The 17549-nt window shown below is 42.9% G+C and overlaps 1 protein-coding gene across 2 annotated transcripts; it reads right to left on the reverse strand.

The window, feature by feature from the left end:
• Positions 1 to 1445: 1445 nt before the first annotated feature.
• Positions 1446 to 14245, reverse strand: paxip1 (PAX interacting (with transcription-activation domain) protein 1). 2 transcript variants are annotated; one of them, XM_063219065.1, is made up of 21 exons: positions 14073 to 14245; positions 13061 to 13195; positions 12918 to 12961; positions 12614 to 12677; positions 12385 to 12495; positions 10824 to 11573; positions 9561 to 10503; positions 8658 to 8752; positions 8447 to 8542; positions 7985 to 8122; positions 7626 to 7747; positions 7007 to 7197; positions 6696 to 6739; positions 6090 to 6154; positions 5343 to 5445; positions 4729 to 4897; positions 2961 to 3061; positions 2429 to 2563; positions 2075 to 2150; positions 1911 to 1971; positions 1446 to 1798 (listed from the first exon to the last, which is right to left on the reverse strand). In XM_063219065.1, the coding sequence occupies exons 1-21, from the start codon at positions 14151 to 14153 to the stop codon at positions 1783 to 1785; spliced, it is 3540 nt and encodes a 1179-aa protein (XP_063075135.1). In that variant the 5' UTR covers positions 14154 to 14245; the 3' UTR covers positions 1446 to 1782. The 2 variants fall into 2 exon arrangements, with proteins under 2 accessions (XP_063075135.1, XP_063075136.1); XM_063219066.1 differs by having other exon boundaries at positions 1446 to 1794; positions 1907 to 1971.
• Positions 14246 to 17549: the final 3304 nt, after the last annotated feature.

Genomic DNA, 17549 nt, shown 5'->3' on the forward strand with positions numbered 1-17549 from the left:
AGGATTTTCACAAACCAGCAAGGAACTTTGTGTAAGTTAATCAAAGATCACAGCTCATTTGCATTTTTAATTGGAATTAACAAGGGTGTTAATTAGTCTCAGTGAAACTAAGAATTGAATCGCTTGCACTGCTTCAAGTTATACTCCAATTGTCTTTTTTACACTAGCATGTCATACCCTCCATTTTCACAAGCATTTTAGGATGTCATGTTAATAATAGCAGTCATAATGGGTTTACCTTTATTGATATTTTGGGAGAATATTTGTTCGACATGAAAGGGCGAGTATACTGATGTCCGTATACATCTAGGATTGCACTAGTAACTGTCAAAACAGTCATCAGGTGCAATGTCACATGACAGCTAATCCAAACCATCATCTCCAAATGTACACGAGAGAACAGGGCGGGAAAAAAAAAACTAAAAAACCCTCAAAACAAAACAAAAAAACGATGGCATGGGTGGCAAAATATATAAATATATATAAAAATATGTGGAACATGACCTTGGAGGAGGGGACTGACTATGGGAGGTGTGTTTTTTATATATGTATATACTGTAGTATTTTAAGGGCGCCACCTCCAGGGCTGTGGTGACACTCCGCCAGAGAGCCTAGGGATGGCTGCAGGCCTATCTGTCTGACAGCAGACAATTAGTTACAATCGGTAACTACCTCAGCTCTTCATTAGGAATTCATTACCACAGGCCTTATGGGACCGGCATACTTTAAAAACAATGTCATAGATAAGGATCTGGGATCTCATCTCCCCATGTAATGGAACATATAACAAAAAATGAGACTGCCCAAAAAGGATAGCCTGATAAACCAGCCTACATGTGAGATTGGATGTGTAATTTAGTCTGGCCCCGATGAACGGTACAATCGGAAGACTGTTGATGAGCACAACCTTGTTGTCTTTCAAACCGTGTCTGTGCCTTTAGGCCAATGCGCTGGTTTACTAGGCTACAAAAAGGAGGTTTGGAGAACATATGGTCTAACATATCTTCTTCAACTTGGGGCCCACAAGAAATATCAGAGCCCACTTCTGACCCAGTAAACAATGTGACTCAAATTAATAAGGCAACAGCAACACTCGCAAATATTTAGATTTTTAAGAAATGATTTCAATGCCCAGTTGGAGTACCTTCAGGGCCCACCAGTGGGGCCTGGCCAAAAGATTGAGTCACTGGTTGAACAAAACTATGGTAGATCTGGAGTCAACTTAGGTTACATTGCAAGGTCCCGGTCACATTCATTAATTACAGTGTAACAAAGTATGTAACAACATGTAACATTAAGCATGTGCACTAGAACTGGCAGTGATAAGCGTATGTACTGTATGTACAGTGTAATTACAAAATATTATATGTTGATGCAAAAAGGTACACAAAAAAGTGAAAAAAGTTAGTGCACTTCAAGTACATAAACTCACATACAGCCTCATAAACTTTTAACTTTATCCACCAATTTATTTATTTTTTTACGAAAAAAGAATAAAGCAGAAGTTCTTCTGTAAAAACACACCATGATAAGTTCACAACTGTCATAAGTTAACATCATAAAAATAACATACAGCTATTTACTAAAAGTCATAAAACTATTCGGTAAAACCTGGAACTTGTGTGCAGCATTGGAAAAAAACACTGCAAAAAAGACAGCAATTAATTCATGGAACAATTTGTGGTTCTTCAGGAACATCTTCGTCTTCACATGGCCTTGCAGGAACAAACATTAACAGCAGCTTTCAGGCATGAGCCATGGGGCATCAACCTCGCCTCCCCATCACGTGAATTTATACGTGTGATTGTTAAGGACAATAATTGATTCATTAATATGAAAGTTTTTTTGTGGTTCAGTCATGACAAGAACTAATACAAAATATGATAAACTTTTAAGTAAGAAAAGGATATGATTCGTAATCCAACTTTTGTGTCAACACTCCGGTCAGGATGAATTCTGCATTGTGCACGTCTAAAGGGGCAAAGAAACAAGAAAAAGCATTGGAATCGAGGGCACAGCAAAACAAAATGTACAGAAAAAAAGTGTCAAACCATAGATTTAAATCTGTGCTTACCAATATTTTTCAGGAAGTATTCCCTGAACAGATGTAGATCATTCTCACAAGATATGAGAACGATTTCTGGAAGGTTCTGGAAAAACAACAAACAAACACACACTCAACAAGAGAAGAGAAGACAACTACCCACAATATACAGTACAAACGTAAAAGCCAAGATGGAGCGGGGCTAATAAACAGGCAAAGCTATTTTTCCACACCATTTCAACACAAATGATCATTTCAGTGCTTACAATCTGCTGAAAGCACCTTCTGTGTGATATAATAATCATCAAACTTTTTGACATGCAGTATACCGGGGCACACTGCGGTAGAGTGCAAGAAGGATGAGCCAAAAGGATGAACACTTACTTTGTTTTGCTTGTGCTCCATAATCTTACGGAAAGAGGGCATCTTTGGCAGTAGCTTCCCTCCAGCACACTCCACAATGACTTTCGTGATGCGCAGGCTTGGAGTGATCCCAGGGGAGACATAGAAATACTTGCCCTGGAGGAACACAGGGAGATGGAGAGATAGAGACAAGGGATAGATGAGAGCAAGAAGAGAGAGAAATGGAGAAGGAGAACAGAGAAAATTGACTCCCCTTTCTCTCCTTGGAAGCCTGGCTGTGACATCCAATTAAGAAGCATCAAAACGGGACGGGCGCACGTCAACTTCAGCCAGCGTGCCTTACACATCTCTTATCTATCCATTCCAACACCATGATTAACTGTCTGGTGCTTTTTTTTCTCAGAAAACGTGCTGTTTGTTATCAGTGGGTCAGACACATATGGGACACAGGGACAGGAGCACACACTCTAGGATAAGGATGAGTGCCGGGAACAGGACACAGTGCGCTAGTGTGTGTGTGTGTGTGTGTGTGTGTGCGCGCGCGCGCGCAGACCTTGAAGAGCTTGGCTGTGTGGGCCCTCTTCAGAGATTCCTCCAGACTGAAGCTGAACAGCACCTCCGCTTCTGCGTCCCGCAGCTGGTACTTCTGTTCATCTATGGGGCACGCAGATTACAAGAGAAATTCAAATCAGATTCAATGACCACCATCCATGACACATTCACTACATTAGCGTTTTGGAGAGCGCGCACCTCCAGATTAAACAGGTGCCGGACTTAAACACGATTAAACATAAAAAGAAGGAAGGTCCGCACACTGTTGCTGCTCCAGGTTTATTAACACAACGTTTCGACCATGCAAGATTGCATGATCGAAACGTTGTGTTAATAAACCTGGAGCAGCAAGAGTGTGCGGACCTTCCTTCTTTTCACATTCACTACATTAGTCATTATAGTCATTATACTCACCACCGGCGGTTCCTCCATAGGGGCGATTTGTGCGACGCACTACCAAACACAGATGTTTGGGTTTTTTTTTTTTTTTTAATGTAACATTCGTTGCTAGGGCTGGTGATTAATCTTCTGTAGTCAAACTGGTTGTATGTCATTGTCCAATCAGATTAATGTCGCGCCTGGTGGTACCACGCCCATTTGGGGCGATTTCTGTCAAGCTGGGAGTCGCACTAGAGCTCTCCCATTGACAGTAATGATACGTCAGTTTTTTTCAAAAATCAGGCCCCCAATACATTTTCTATGAGGGTTTATGTGCTCGCACAAACGACGTGCTTTCGTCATCTGCATGTTGCAACTTGCGCGGGAGCATGATGAGCATTCTACAAACAAGATGGCGAGTGTTGAGTGCGAGAATACGGCAGTGTCTCTGAAAGAAGTGCCCTTTCGTCTACATACTACAAATGCGGAGAAAGCAACGATCAAACACACCCACCCATCCATTATTACCAATTCGGGTTAAAGGAGCACTCTTGCCAATTTCAATATGCTGTTGTATTGCTCACGCTACCCTTGACCCGGTGATGCTGCATTTTTTGGCTAAGCACTAGATATGAGCTTTTCTAATGTGGGCAGATTTTGTTTGCATTTAAAAAAATCTTAACATGGGCCTACTCCAAATATTTTCCCAAAAGGTATCACTGTTTGCTAGTTGTCTGCTGCTGTTGCATAACGTTTCGTTTTTGGGAATGAATCAAGACGTTTTTTTTAAATGTCAACAAACACCTGCCCTCATTACGATGACCAGAATCTCTGAAAAGGCTGAAGGAAAAAAAAAATCTCAGGTACTGACGACAAGTCCAGGGTAGTTGTTGAAATTGGCTGGAGTTACCCTTTAATTCTAAAAAGATTACACTTTGAACAATTTTGTATGGGAAAAAGCCTGGGTCATTTCCCAACGCTACACTGTCTCTCTCTCCCCATCACTTCCTGTCATGATCCTTTATCTAAAATCTGTTGAACTGTGCAGTGTCCGTAGAACGTACTATATGGTAATGTCACGGTTAGACGCCGGCATTATACGTATGACATAACGATGTCATAACATCATCATAATGCAGTCATGAATGTGTCAAACATTATGTCAATGTCATAAACATTGTATGACTTTGTCTTTAAGTGAAATTTGGTTATGACAAAGACAGGCCTAACAATGTCAACTTTTCATGGTCATAAAACGTTTATGACATTGGCATTATGTTTATGACTCGTTCATGACACTATTATGACACTGTTATGTCATACGTATGACGCCGGCGTCAAGTAAAGTGTTACCCAATAGACATCCTTGTCATTCACGGGTCTCCTCATACCGACAAACTGCTGGCTCTTCCAGCTCTCCTCCAGCCACTCGGACGTGACCACGTGCTTGGCCACGGGGAAGGCGGCCAGGAACTTCACCGTGCGCTGCACCTTGTTAGCCGCCAGGTGGGTGCACTGCTGGGGATTGTCCGTCCACTCCCCTCCGAGCTCATGCAACTTCTGCACAGATAGACCAAGGAAAGAAAGCAATAAGGGAAAAGACAAAAACAGAGTTAAGAATTAAGGATTGGGCGAGAAAAAGTCCACCTCATCCATCTTGATTCCATAAATGCAAATTGGAAAGAAAAAAAAAAAAACCCTAAAGATTGTCGATGGTTTTCGCATTTGTTCCGCTTAACATCTTTCACGTCATTCCTCGAGTACCGGAAATCCGTGTCCTCATCAGGAAAGAAAATCAATGTGATGTAAGGGTCAGCACACCAATATTCCACAACTTTGACTACCCGTACTTTCTCACTTGTGTATACAAGGGTACACCATTTGTCCAAATTTGATTTTTTATTATTATTATTATTATTATTATTAAATTCAATGTCCACATGCCAATGGATAATGCTGTATCTTTTCAGCCAACTCTCCTCTGTGTTTTGGTCTGTAAGCATACCTTTATGTATTGCAGGACGTTGGGCTTGCCAAAGCCAGTGAAACACACCACAGGTTTAGACCCTGGTGACAGCTTCTTAGTTGGTGTAGGGAGCTCTTCAAGCCTAGACCACAGAATTCACATAAAACCAAAACGTTAGACTCAAAACAATCGCCTAACAATTTTTTTGATCCCAAATGTAGGAAAATAATGAGCTAAGACAGTGTAACTGGGGAGCCAAAATCCCAAAAATGGGTTGAACCTGACATGACTTATTTATTTCTTATTTGTCATTTTTTGATAGTTTTATCCCTAACAGTCGAAATGTGTTGGTGCATGTGGCACAAATAAAATAAAGGACTTAGCAGAGTTGCCTCGGAACCTTCCTTCTTTTGTTGATCATTTTGTTTGTAGTTTAGTTATTCTTTACATTTGTTTACTTTGTGCCTCTGGGGCCTTAGTTAATTTGGGTTCCCAAAGTCAAAAAAACATTGTCTGAAACTCCTTGTTCATGGTTTCCTAAATGCATTCCATCTGCTCTAAACAGCACTGGACATTACCCTCAACAGAAGGGTACATGCACTAAAATAGGCGCAATGTTTTTCCACAATATTTACGACAGAGCAACACTCCTTAAGGATAAAACTATCAACAAATCACAAATATAAAGTATAACAAGCCATGTCAGGTTCAACCAATTTTATTTAGCTTTTGGGACTCAGCAGGGGGCTCCCTGACTAATGTGCATCTGTGCCATTTTGTACTCACTTGGGTTTCTTAGACGGTATCTGAGGGTTATCAGCTTGCTTCTGTTTCAATTGTAGGCGTAGTGTCTGGACAAACAAGGAAGAAAGTTATTGCTTAAAGGGACACTGTGCAGGCAATGGTCAAAAAAGGTACTGCAACTATGCTGTTCATTGAAACTGGGCTGCCAATTGCCAAATTTGATCTTTACATGAAAGTTTACTAAGTAATAAACAAATATTTTCTAATATGATCCAAGTGCAGTCATTTTTGCAGGTAAAAATGGCTATTTTTGGAAATTCAAAATGGCAGACCATGGAGAAGATCCCCCTTTTCATGTATGAAAAGTGCAATTTTTCCAGTCATAATGAATACTTAGGATTTGATGGTGGTGGTGGTAAGTATTCATGAAAAAGGTAACATGGCAGGTAACAAGGCAGCATGAATTCTGGAAATAAACAACTAAAATCTCACACAGTTTCCCTTTAAAGACATTATATTTGACTTATTTCCAGACACAGTAACAATTCCAGTATTGACTAATAGGCGTGCGTGTGCATGTGTGTGTGAGCGTGCGTATGCACATATACATGTATGCATTCATGCAAGTAACATGTTGCTAGAACTTACTGCTAAAGCATCTGGTGCCACCTTCACAGGCGTCCGCCACGCACCTGGAAAAAATCAATCAATCATATGCATCAGCAACCACACTAAAAGCACAACCACCAATTTTTCCCCAAAACAAGAAAATGACTAAGAAAATGGATAGCACCATGCATGCCAGATGAAAACAACTCACACCTTTGCTTTGCAGTTTATATTATGGACACAAAGTTAACTTCCCACAGGGTGTGCTGTGGTGTGGTGTGATGGGAGAGATCTTCTTAAGCAATTATTATTACACAAATTGTGCCAAGGAGTTTGGCGTGGCCCCTTACCCAGCAGATTGTGGATGTGCACCAGGTGCAGGTTGGGTGCAAAGGGCTCCTGCAGGTTGAACTGGGAGTACCTGCTGTGCTGCACCTGCCGCAGTGCCTCGAAGTTGCCCAGCAGGATGTCACACAGCCACTGGGCGTTGACACAGGGGATGCGCCACTCCTTCGCTCTCTGGTACTTGGCCCCGCTCGGCCTGAGGACAAGGACAGGACGGCAAGGGTGGGTAAGCAAGACGGACATTCGGACATCACACCGCGTAAGGGGAATGGGGGCTCGGCTCACACAAGACCATGAGCCATGTGACCATTAGATTTATCATAATGTAAAAAAAAAATTGACAAAGTAACTTATAGTCTCCAAATGGTTGATGAGATATGAGGCTGTAATAGCGGTCATTGTAACTGTAAGATTGGCAAGTGTTTTCAAGTTCAACCAATAAGGCAATTTGCTAAAAGCTTTAGGTGTCCTCTCACTTAGGAACTACCATTACATCTCTCACACTGAATAACTTTCGGCCCTCATCACACCATCAAATTAGAACCAGAAATTACAATTACTTCAGGTTAATGTTATGGAGCTCGAGGCATTAGTTATACTGCAAGTGATGAGAAAGTGACTTACTGTTTGCAGATGACCACAGTGTTGCTATGGCTCAGATAGCCAGTGTATCGGGCGCCTGCTAGGAGGCACATGAGCCTCAGGTCCATGCGATCCGTATCCACGAAGCCAGATATAGCCACGATCTGAGAAGAGGAAACATTGTTAGGGCAAAATAGCAAAACGTGTATAGGGGCAAAATGTCATAAGATTTTGGTATTGGGAAATACAGCATGGCTACTTCCGTAAAATACCGGTACACTGTAAAAAGTATAACAAAACATCTAGGAAAAAATATTCTGGAAACACTGCTGATAGTAAAGGAGGAACTGTGAAGGAAATAAGTTTCTTGAAGGAAAGTGTGGAAAGGTACTGGGCCTTACATGCTGCGAGCAGGGCTTTGCTCCAGGGGGGAAGGCAAAGGGGAGGTGTATTGCTTTATGTGGGGGGACCATCTTCCTCTTCTTCAGGACAGACTCAAGCCAGTGGACAGTGACACATCGCTTCCCCTCCCTAAGGGCCTGGACACAATCATGCACCAGGGAAAATGTTATTAAAGTGTAGTAAATCACACACACACACACACACACACACACACACACACACACACACACACACACACACACACATAAATATATACAAATATTTAAAAATATCTTAAGGGATTTAAAAAAACAAACCTGTGTACAATCACTATGCAATAAACAGACAATGTTCAATTCCCTGATTTGCATGATCCGACATTCTAAGCAAAAGCACTATTAAGTTTGCATGAAGCACAGGTTATCTAGATGGGTCTTCTTCACACCTGTATAGGCGAGATGAGGCATCATTGTACCACCTACCTGAACATACATGCTGCTGACTTGACTTTCACAAAGCAGGTGGGTGCACCGACTGTTCAGGGACGAGTCCACAGTACCACCATGATCTACAATGGTCTGCAGGAAGAGGGAGATTTCAAATTCCGCAATAAGCGTTTTGTTTTCAAATATATACGGCAAACAGCGCAGTAACTTTCACACACACACTGATGCATTCAACAAATTAAGTCACCTTTTTCCAACTTGACAAGAGTTGTCTGTCGGCCATCTGTTCTGGATAGTCAGCAATGGCAAAAACACATCCTGCTAGGCAACCCCCTTCAGGAACTGAGGGACGAAAAAAGCATGTGTTAAAAAGTTGGAAAATGTCTTGAAGATGGATCAGCATTTCCAAAAGCCTTTTCTTTTGCACACCAACCACCATGGATATGAATACTAGACACTCTGTTGACCACAATTGACTAAAGTCGGATTGCTGACATGTTTCGCCAGCATACTGCTGCCATCGATCTGTGACAACGCAGTTACACGCATTACCCTGTAGGTGGCGGTAATATCTATGAGACAGAGCTCGAAATCGACGTCATTAGGGCTGCAACTAACGATTATTTTAATAGTCGACTAATCGATAGATCTAGTCACGATTAATCACGATTAGTCATGAAAAGAAAAGACTTGGTCCAACCTTCGACAAACCTTCCCGGCGGCCTCTAGCGCAGGGAAGTGAAAAAAATCTTAAGCTCACAATGAGCTTTAAATCATGATGGTAGCTTAATTACTCCAAGATACAACGTCCAATTCATACGTGCTGGGCAATTTTAGGTGGAAAAAATTAATAAAGCATTAATAAAGTAAGTAAAAAAGCATTGAATTAAATGAAACGATTAGTCGACAATGAAAATTCTTGTCAACAAATTTTTATAGTCGATTAGTCACAATTTGGCGACTAATCGTTGCAGCCCTAGACATCATATCCCCTGCATTCCACTTCAAAAGGCTGAACATGGCATCTAGTGTTCATATCCATCATCAACCCCAAGCTAGAGAAGGTCACCATGGTAACAACATCTTAAATACAATAACACTTCCAATGTAAGGTGAAAAACTACAACAAGCTGAGTGGGTGTGTTCTTACTTTCCACGCCCGGCTCATGACCGAACAGTTGGTGAGGCTGTATAGGGTGGATGCCCGGCTGCATTCCCGGCTGAGCCTGCGGTGGCATGCCCTGCTGCGGCGGATGCGGCATCCCCTGCTGATTCTGGTTCTGGAGCTGCTGCTGCTGCTGCTGCTGCCGCTGTTGCAGGTGCTGCTGCTGCAACTGCTGCTGCTGCATGAAATGCTGCTGCTGCTGTTGTTGCTGCAAGTGCTGCTGTTGCATTTGCTGTTGCTGATTCTGCTGCTGATTTTGTTGCTGTTGTTGCTGCTGCTGCTGCTGGAGCTGCATTTGCATCCTCTGCTGCTGCAACTGCTGCAGCTGCTGCTGGAGAGCATGCTGTTGTTGCTGCTGGAGCTGCTGCTGCAGGGGTGGGCGCAGGAGCTGCTGGGGCCGAAGCTGCTGCTGAGAGAACTGATGCTGCTGCTGCTGCTGCTGCTGCTGCTGCTGCTGATTGAAGAGCTGCTGTGGATGCATCTGTTGCTGATGAGCCTGTTGTTGTTGCTGCTGCTGCTGCTGCATAAATTGATGGGACTGCTGGGGCATCTGAGGAAAACCTTGCGGTGGAACCTGTTGCTGTTGCTGCTGTTGTTGTTGCTGCTGCTGCTGTTGCTGCTGCTGCTGGTGTAACTGCATGACTTGGGGTGGCATGTGGGGCATCATTGTATGTTGTTGAGGTGGCATTTGCTGCGGGTGATGCTGTTGCTGCTGTGGCAACTGATGGCCCTGCGGCTGCTGCTGCTGTTGCTGTTGTTGCTGCTGCTGCTGTTGTTGTTGTAGGAGATGTTGCTGTGCTTCAGTTAGCTGCTGCAGTGGCCCTGGCGTCTTGGCTTGGTTGAAAACAAGCTGGTTTGGCACGCCAGGCTGACCAGGGTGCGCCTGCTGCTCCCCTGGCTTGGCTGAGCCAGTCAGACTCTGGAGAATCTATGGTGTGAAACAATGGCAAAACAAAACGCTTACGTTACATTCAGAAATTGTGTGAAGTAAGACTTTTAGTGACAGCAATAGGATTCAGACTCTTATTTTCATATGTTTGCAAGTGCTTTATAGACAACTGTATTGCCTATACAGCATTGCGAGTGAAAACAGGTCATACAAGTCAAATGAGGCCAAATTACAAGAAATTGGACTTCTTCTTGGAACTTCAAGTCCATAATCAAGAAGTTGACATCCAGTTGCTTGTAAATGTAACTTAGCTCTGATTGACACCAACGCTTACATCCCGAGCTTGTGGCCGTACTTACATGTGCAACATTGGAGGGCCTGTTGGGCTGCGGCACCTCAGCGCTATTAGTGATGTTCCTTAGTGTTCTGGCTGCAGGACTCCATCCCGGTACGCCCTCTGGCCTGTCAGCAGGCACCGACCCTGCCCCTCCGGCTCCGGCTCCAGCTGCCTCTGCGGGCACCTGTGCGCCACCAGCCCCCGCCGCCGCCCCAGGAATTACGGGTACGCTGGCACACAAGTTGATGAGGCCAGACTCCTTCCCTGGCCGGCGTTTGGCAGTCGCCCCAGGAGGAGGCTGCGGCACTTCAGCGGGCGTCCAGTTTAGATTCCGCTCCTCCTTCTCCGCACCAGAGTCGTCGGAGTCGTCGAACATCAGTTCGCTTCGTCGCTCCGGCTTGTGGACCGGGCTAGCGGAGCGGGATCTGGAGCGGGACTGAGAACGCGAGGCTGACCGAGATGAGGAGCGGGGCCGCCGTCTGGGCCGCGGCCGTCTGCGTCTTGCCTTGGGCGAGGCATCGCGGGACGAGGCGCCGCTTGACCGCCGGCTGCGCGGGGAACGACGGGGGCTGTAGCTGATGTCTGAGCGAGAGCCGCGGCTTTCATACTCGCTTCCTTCATCCTCCTCCTCCTCCTCTTCTTCCTCCAGGTAGATCAAACGAGGGTGGTACAGCTGCTCATCCTTCCGGGCCTTGTCCTTCACCGTATCCACCACCCATTCTGGAGTAACTATGAGAATGCTACTCTCCTTCAAGGCACGCTCATACTTTTCCTTACAAGAACAAAACAGATGACAGATTCGTAAGTTTCATTTAAAATTAGTCATAGGAGTAGGAAATGGATCACACTCAATTTTGAATTTTGACACTGAAGAAGGCTCTGTGCAGCCGAAACGTCTGTCATGTCAGTCCCTGCAATGTTAAAATAAGAAGAAAACAACAAGGAAGAAAAATTGAGTGCGACCCATTTCCTACTACCAGATTACTTCAGAGAAACACCAACAAGACGGAAGAGCGCGGTGTGTGGAAGATAACTTTTAAAATTAGTCACACAACAGTTGATGAGAGATCTCCTATCAGTTCATTGGATCCTCACTTAACTATTTCCCCTTCCACATGCAGTTTCACATTAATTTTTATATAAGATTTGGATAATGTGCCTTTATTTGGAACTTTGTGGTATTTAGAGTTGATTCATGAAAACATTAAGGGCAGCAGATATGTATGCCCACATGTCTGAGAAAAATATTAGCAAGGGAACAAATAAAATAGGATCTGTCTTATTGTGCATGCATTCAACAGTAAAGAATAGTTTAGAAACTGATGAAAGTATTTTTTTAAGAGCCACAATACATGGCCTTGTCCAATAAACTTGAAATGACCTGAAATGCAGACACCAGAAATTAGGTTCAAACAGCATGTTGTGGCAATGATATAGACTTGCCTTCCAAAATACGCCATTTTCCAGTCAATAAAGGCCACATCAGAAACTAGTCAGTTGGGTAGTTGTTGATGGGTCCAATGAGCAACGTCAATATAAAAAACAAAAAACAATTGAGCAAGATGACATCTTAAGATGATTACCCCCTTTGGCTCTGGCACAATCAGATGGGTGCACTTCTTATTGAGTGACAGCTGACAGTCTCCACCGTGGTACGTGATCAAGGCCCAAAGAGTACTGAGATCGTCTGGAAGCTGTGGAAGACAAACATGTATTCAAGAACTGTTCTATAAAACTTTCTTGCACTCTTGCAATGGAGAGCTAAGGCAACAGGCCAAAGATACGGCAGGGTCTGCAATGTTTTACACTTACCCGCGGAAGACATGCCGTGACGCCAAAGAATAGCTGGCCCGACTCTGGAGAGAAGCCTGTGACCCTTTAGAAGTTCTGTTAAATTAACAAACTTAGCATGCTTGTATATCATTTTTACCATTAACCATAATTGTGCAATATGCCAAAAGTTAAGTATGGGTTCACAAGATCATCTGGATCACAATCAGAACTGACGTAGCATACCTGCAGTACCTGTGTTAATGTAAGTTGAAAAGAAATAGACCGCAACAATACGTTTATTTCCCAGAAAGTACTTAAATCCAATGCCATTCCAAAAGGATACGGTAGTAAGTCTCCACATCGCACGGACAGAATCACCCATGATGGCTGTGTATGGGGGAAAAAAACACGTGTTCAAAATAATATCAAAACAAATACTTGTTTGACTATTGACAGCGACAAAGACCATGTACAGCCAGCAGTTACCTTTACAACAGGCAAGTCAAACACTTCTCGGGATTCCCCAACTTCAGGATTATCGCCATCGACAGCAATGATGTGAGTAGCCAAAGCATTATAGGACACTTCTTTTCCTTTCCCTGCTTTCAAAAGCTGAATGACCTGTGAAGGGTTGAGACAGGATTAGAACTTCTTGGCAGTACATTTGCTGCTATTCCCAATGTAAAACGCATCACCCTCAAATGACGAAATCAGGATTTAAGATGGCTAGACTCTAGTTGTAATAACATCCGGCATTTACTTTGTATGTAAGAATAAGCTCACAGCCGGTTAGCAAGCTAGCTTAAGTCAACCTGCTGGGTTGCTTGCTATAAACAAAAGTATCACTCTGTAAAAGGCAGGTTATACAAAGACACCAAACCGCTTTTGGTGATATAGATAGAGTGGAAACAATGTATTAACACAGTTGCTTTTGTTCTTTACACGTTATGTTGTATAATACTAATTGCAGTGGGACAAATACATAAACAACTCATGAGGTATACTAGCAAAAGAGATGTGGGGAAACTGTAGGTGAACATGGCTGCTAATGTGAATATATAGCATTTCACAGCATGATGTCTCTTCGTAATAACAGACACACAACAGAATATCATCATGGCACTTCTTCCTAACGATGGAGCTTATTATCTGTACTTCAATAGCTGTTCTGGACAAAATAATGATACTTGAAGAGGCAATCGGCCAATGACATCAAATAGCTAAGCTGGCTAAAGTTAGCCCAACATGAACTTGTTAGCAAGCCAGACCTCATTTCAGACACTGCACTGCAACACTTCAAAGATAATGATATCGCTAGATGCATGCCTTAACAGGCAATCAAAGCCGCCAAATGACCCTTGCAGGCATGACTTATATCAGCAAGAATCATGTCACTTCAATACACACAATGGAGATGGCTAGCAAGTTAGCAAAATTGTTGTGCAGCTACGTAGCAATAACTGGCTAGCAAGTGAACTCTGCTGTGTTTATTGCTTACCTTCTGGTCAATATCACCAACCACGTAAAATTTCACGTCTTTGAAAAGTTCTTCAGGCACCGTCAACTCCTCTTCAGACATTGTAATGTAGTTTTAAAGCGATGATACTCATTTATATTGCTTAGTATCACCCTGTCTTCAATGAACTCGCATCAATTCGGTGCCCTCAAAGTGCAATCTCCTAAGCGCCAAATACTACGCGGGCTTTGGAAGCCTACATTTCGCCCTCAGGAGGGGGGGTAAAACAGAGGGCTATTACTACATTCATAGTTTGAAGCAATTTTGAACAAATGTAATGTGTATACATTCTTCATACTTTCAAAATATAATTTTCTGCTATACAATTTGCTGTTATAGTGTTTTCATAATCGTTATACTTGCAGAAAATATATAAGATGCTGGGGGCGTATTACAGAAACTTCCTATCTTGAAAATCTTATCTTATCTGTCTAGTTACCGCGGCAACGGCACTTTAGGACCGAATTTAGGAAAAGCGTATTACAGAACAGCGTTTCCTAAGTTGTTTTGCGCATCCTATCTTAAGTTAAGAAAGGGGTATTACAGAAGCATCCTAACTTCGAAAAATCCCAAATAATTGGTCCTAACTTTAGGACAGCCACCCAGCTGTCCTAATTCCAGTTATCCATTGATTTGTTAGCCAAAATGTAGCTGGTGTTTATCACCATTTCCCACGCTCAGCTTGCTTGCTGTTTCAGCCAGAGCTAACAGACTGTTACAGTGAAGTCTATCCGGGAAAACAACGCAATTGTGAACGGATGAAATGTTAATTAAATTAGGCTATATTGACTGACCCAAACGATGTGTGAAGTGCAGAGTTGATGATAAATATACCCGACTTCGATGTGAAGTCCAATAGGCCTATCAATGACAGCCGACCATGGGTCAAGCCAAGTCGGCTAATTGTCATTTATTTATAGCCTATACATGCGCTGGTCATACAAAGACATTTCATGAAATTACGTCTTAACTGTTTTGCGTGCATTCGCTTGGAAAAACAAAGCATAGGGATGAAAATATGGAAAATGGGAAGCTTTTATTGGGACTGAAACCACAATGCATTTGGTCAACTTGAGGTTGCAGGCAGCGAGAGTGACCTAATTTCGTCCTCACAGATGTTGCTGTATTATAAATCCGTTCGGTGGAACGTCACTAATAAGTGCGTTATTTAAAAGTAATGAGCTTAAAAAGTTTAGCGAAATATTTACGTCCTCTTCCTCTCTGGTTTGGTATCACGCAGACCGCGAGATGCAGCAGCAGTCAAATCTGTGTATTCTAGCTTGCGTCGCACTACTGTTGCTAGGTAGCGGTGCATTTGTTGTCAGGTAACAGACATAAAATGTAGATTGTCGATGTTTAGATCGCTACTTTAGGATTCCTAACTCAAGATAAGATAGGATTTCCAAAGATAAGATAAGAATCCTAAATTAAGTTAGGATTTGTTTCTGTAATACCAAACTGGAAAAAATCTTATCTCAAGTCAAAAGTTAAGATAGGACGACTGAAGATAGGAAGTTTTCTGTAATACGCCCCCTGACCTTACTCCCCCGTCAACGGAAGTCCGATGTTCTATTTACAGGAGGAGAATCTTCCTTCCGGTTCGGACAACTGGGGGCACTCACAGCCCTTCCTAGAGAACATCTGTGGGGCAATCTCTTTGGGGCAATCATATCTATGTGCCAGAGTCATTTGTTGTGCGGGGATGTCTGAAAGTAACTGCTTAGTTACAGCTAACATATTTGGCCTTATTTGGCACGTGGTCCACCTTCATCTACCTCCCTAATCCCCTGCCCAATGCATTGGGTTTTGGTAGCTCCCAGGGGTAGGCTGTTTCAGAAAGCAGCTTTAGGGTTAATAAATAAGCAGAGTTAGAATATTTGTAATAGCCTATATTGTGGCTGTGAACTATTTTCAATACTATTCTGTCCTACTTCCCTTACATACTGTAGTAGGCTACATACAAAGGTTGACTGAACTAAAAAAAAAAAAAAATTGAAAATTAAGTTGGACACCTTGCAATATCCAAAGGAAAGTGATGAAATTAATGTTTGACATACACATAAAGAGTCTATGGCGGGCTAAATCAGGCCTATGTTCCTGTCAGGGTTTTCACAGTTGTTAATGTTTCATGAATATGACCATATAGTACAGTGTAATAATGCATGAAAACAAGTCATTTTGGAAAATGGCAGTCATATTGAATTCTGGGCAAAGTTTGTTGTGGCCTTATGTTTTAATTTCTTCCAATAGGCCTTCTGGTCAGTAATCCTCAGAGAAAAGTTTGGTAGGACGAAAGGCCTAATTTTCCCACCTGATGACCTGCCTATCTTCAGTCTAATCTCAAGTTTGACAAATATGTTGTCACTCTTTGCCTAACCTAGCCTATAGCCTATTGGTAGGACATCTGAGAGCAGAGAGGAAACTGGAAGGAGAGAGATGGGAGAGGCGCAGCACAGGACTCAAGCCAGATTCTTGCTCTTGGGCAGATGCATGGTAAGCTGTCCCTGCTTCAATGTGGTCACTTGTCTGTGACATACGAAGAATGATGTCATTATAGAACTCTATGATGTGTCAAATAGAGATGATTCTAAAACCTCACCTGAGCCTAAAGATACTCATTTAGCAGCAGGACACTGCAGAGGTCAGTTGGATTCTTGTTTGCTCCTGGATATTCACACACGGCTCAGTTAATATGGAACTCAGATGGACAGCAAAACTGCGGTGCTGGATCATCACAATGCTGTGAGTACATGAAAATCAACACAGCATTTTCATCTAAGCAGACTAAGTGTAGGATTTTTTTGTTAAGCTCAACTTTAACATGAGGACACAAGACTGAATAACTTTTAAATGGCTGTCACAAAACAATATGACTTACTATTTCTGGTGGAGAGTTAGAGGAGTCAACCTAACATGAAGGCTCCCCCAAGCTTTTACACCTTAAGTTAATGCACTTTGCCTTTGTAGGACAGTGTTATGTTACACTGTCACATTACATTATTCTCTGGAATTGGCTGGTCCGGGCGACTGAGTCGATGTGGTTGGAGAATGACAGCTCATCATCAATCATGACGGCAAGGTTTCTTGCAACTTTGTTTGGGGTCACAGTGGCGGAGCCCCATCTTGAGGTTGATGTTGTGTGACAGAGTGACTCTGTAGCTTGGTCCACTGGGAGCTCTGTCTTGGACAGGTTCAGCTCTAGATGATGGTCCTTCATCCATGTTGACAAGTCGGTGAGGTAAGCTGAGATGTGTGTTGAAACCATGGAGTCCTCTGGATGAAACGACAGGTACATCTTGGTGTCATGAGCCGCACGTTGCCTTTGTACTAGTTCATGATAGTTGTACCAAGGTGTGATAGGCCAAAAATGTATAACATTTGACTTCCACTTTACTGGCAAACAAGATCACCTGGACCAAGTAGTTAAAAATGACAGTGATACACAGTCATGACACACAC

The sequence above is a fragment of the Engraulis encrasicolus genome, chromosome 16 (assembly GCF_034702125.1).
Source record: "Engraulis encrasicolus isolate BLACKSEA-1 chromosome 16, IST_EnEncr_1.0, whole genome shotgun sequence".
Taxonomy (NCBI): domain Eukaryota; kingdom Metazoa; phylum Chordata; class Actinopteri; order Clupeiformes; family Engraulidae; genus Engraulis; species Engraulis encrasicolus.

What these genes read in the sequence shown, in the direction of transcription:
- paxip1 (XM_063219065.1), bottom strand. Translation starts at nt 14,153, where the DNA reads ATGTCTGAAGAGGAGTTGACGGTGCCTGAAGAACTTTTCAAAGACGTG. An exon ending in TTGACTTGCCTGTTGTAAAG is followed by an intron (nt 12,962 to 13,060) that starts GTAACTGCTGGC and finishes CCCCATACACAG; the next exon opens with CCATCATGGGTGATTCTGTC. An exon ending in CAAAGCCCTGCTCGCAGCAT is followed by an intron (nt 7,748 to 7,984) that starts GTAAGGCCCAGT and finishes TCCTCTTCTCAG; the next exon opens with ATCGTGGCTATATCTGGCTT.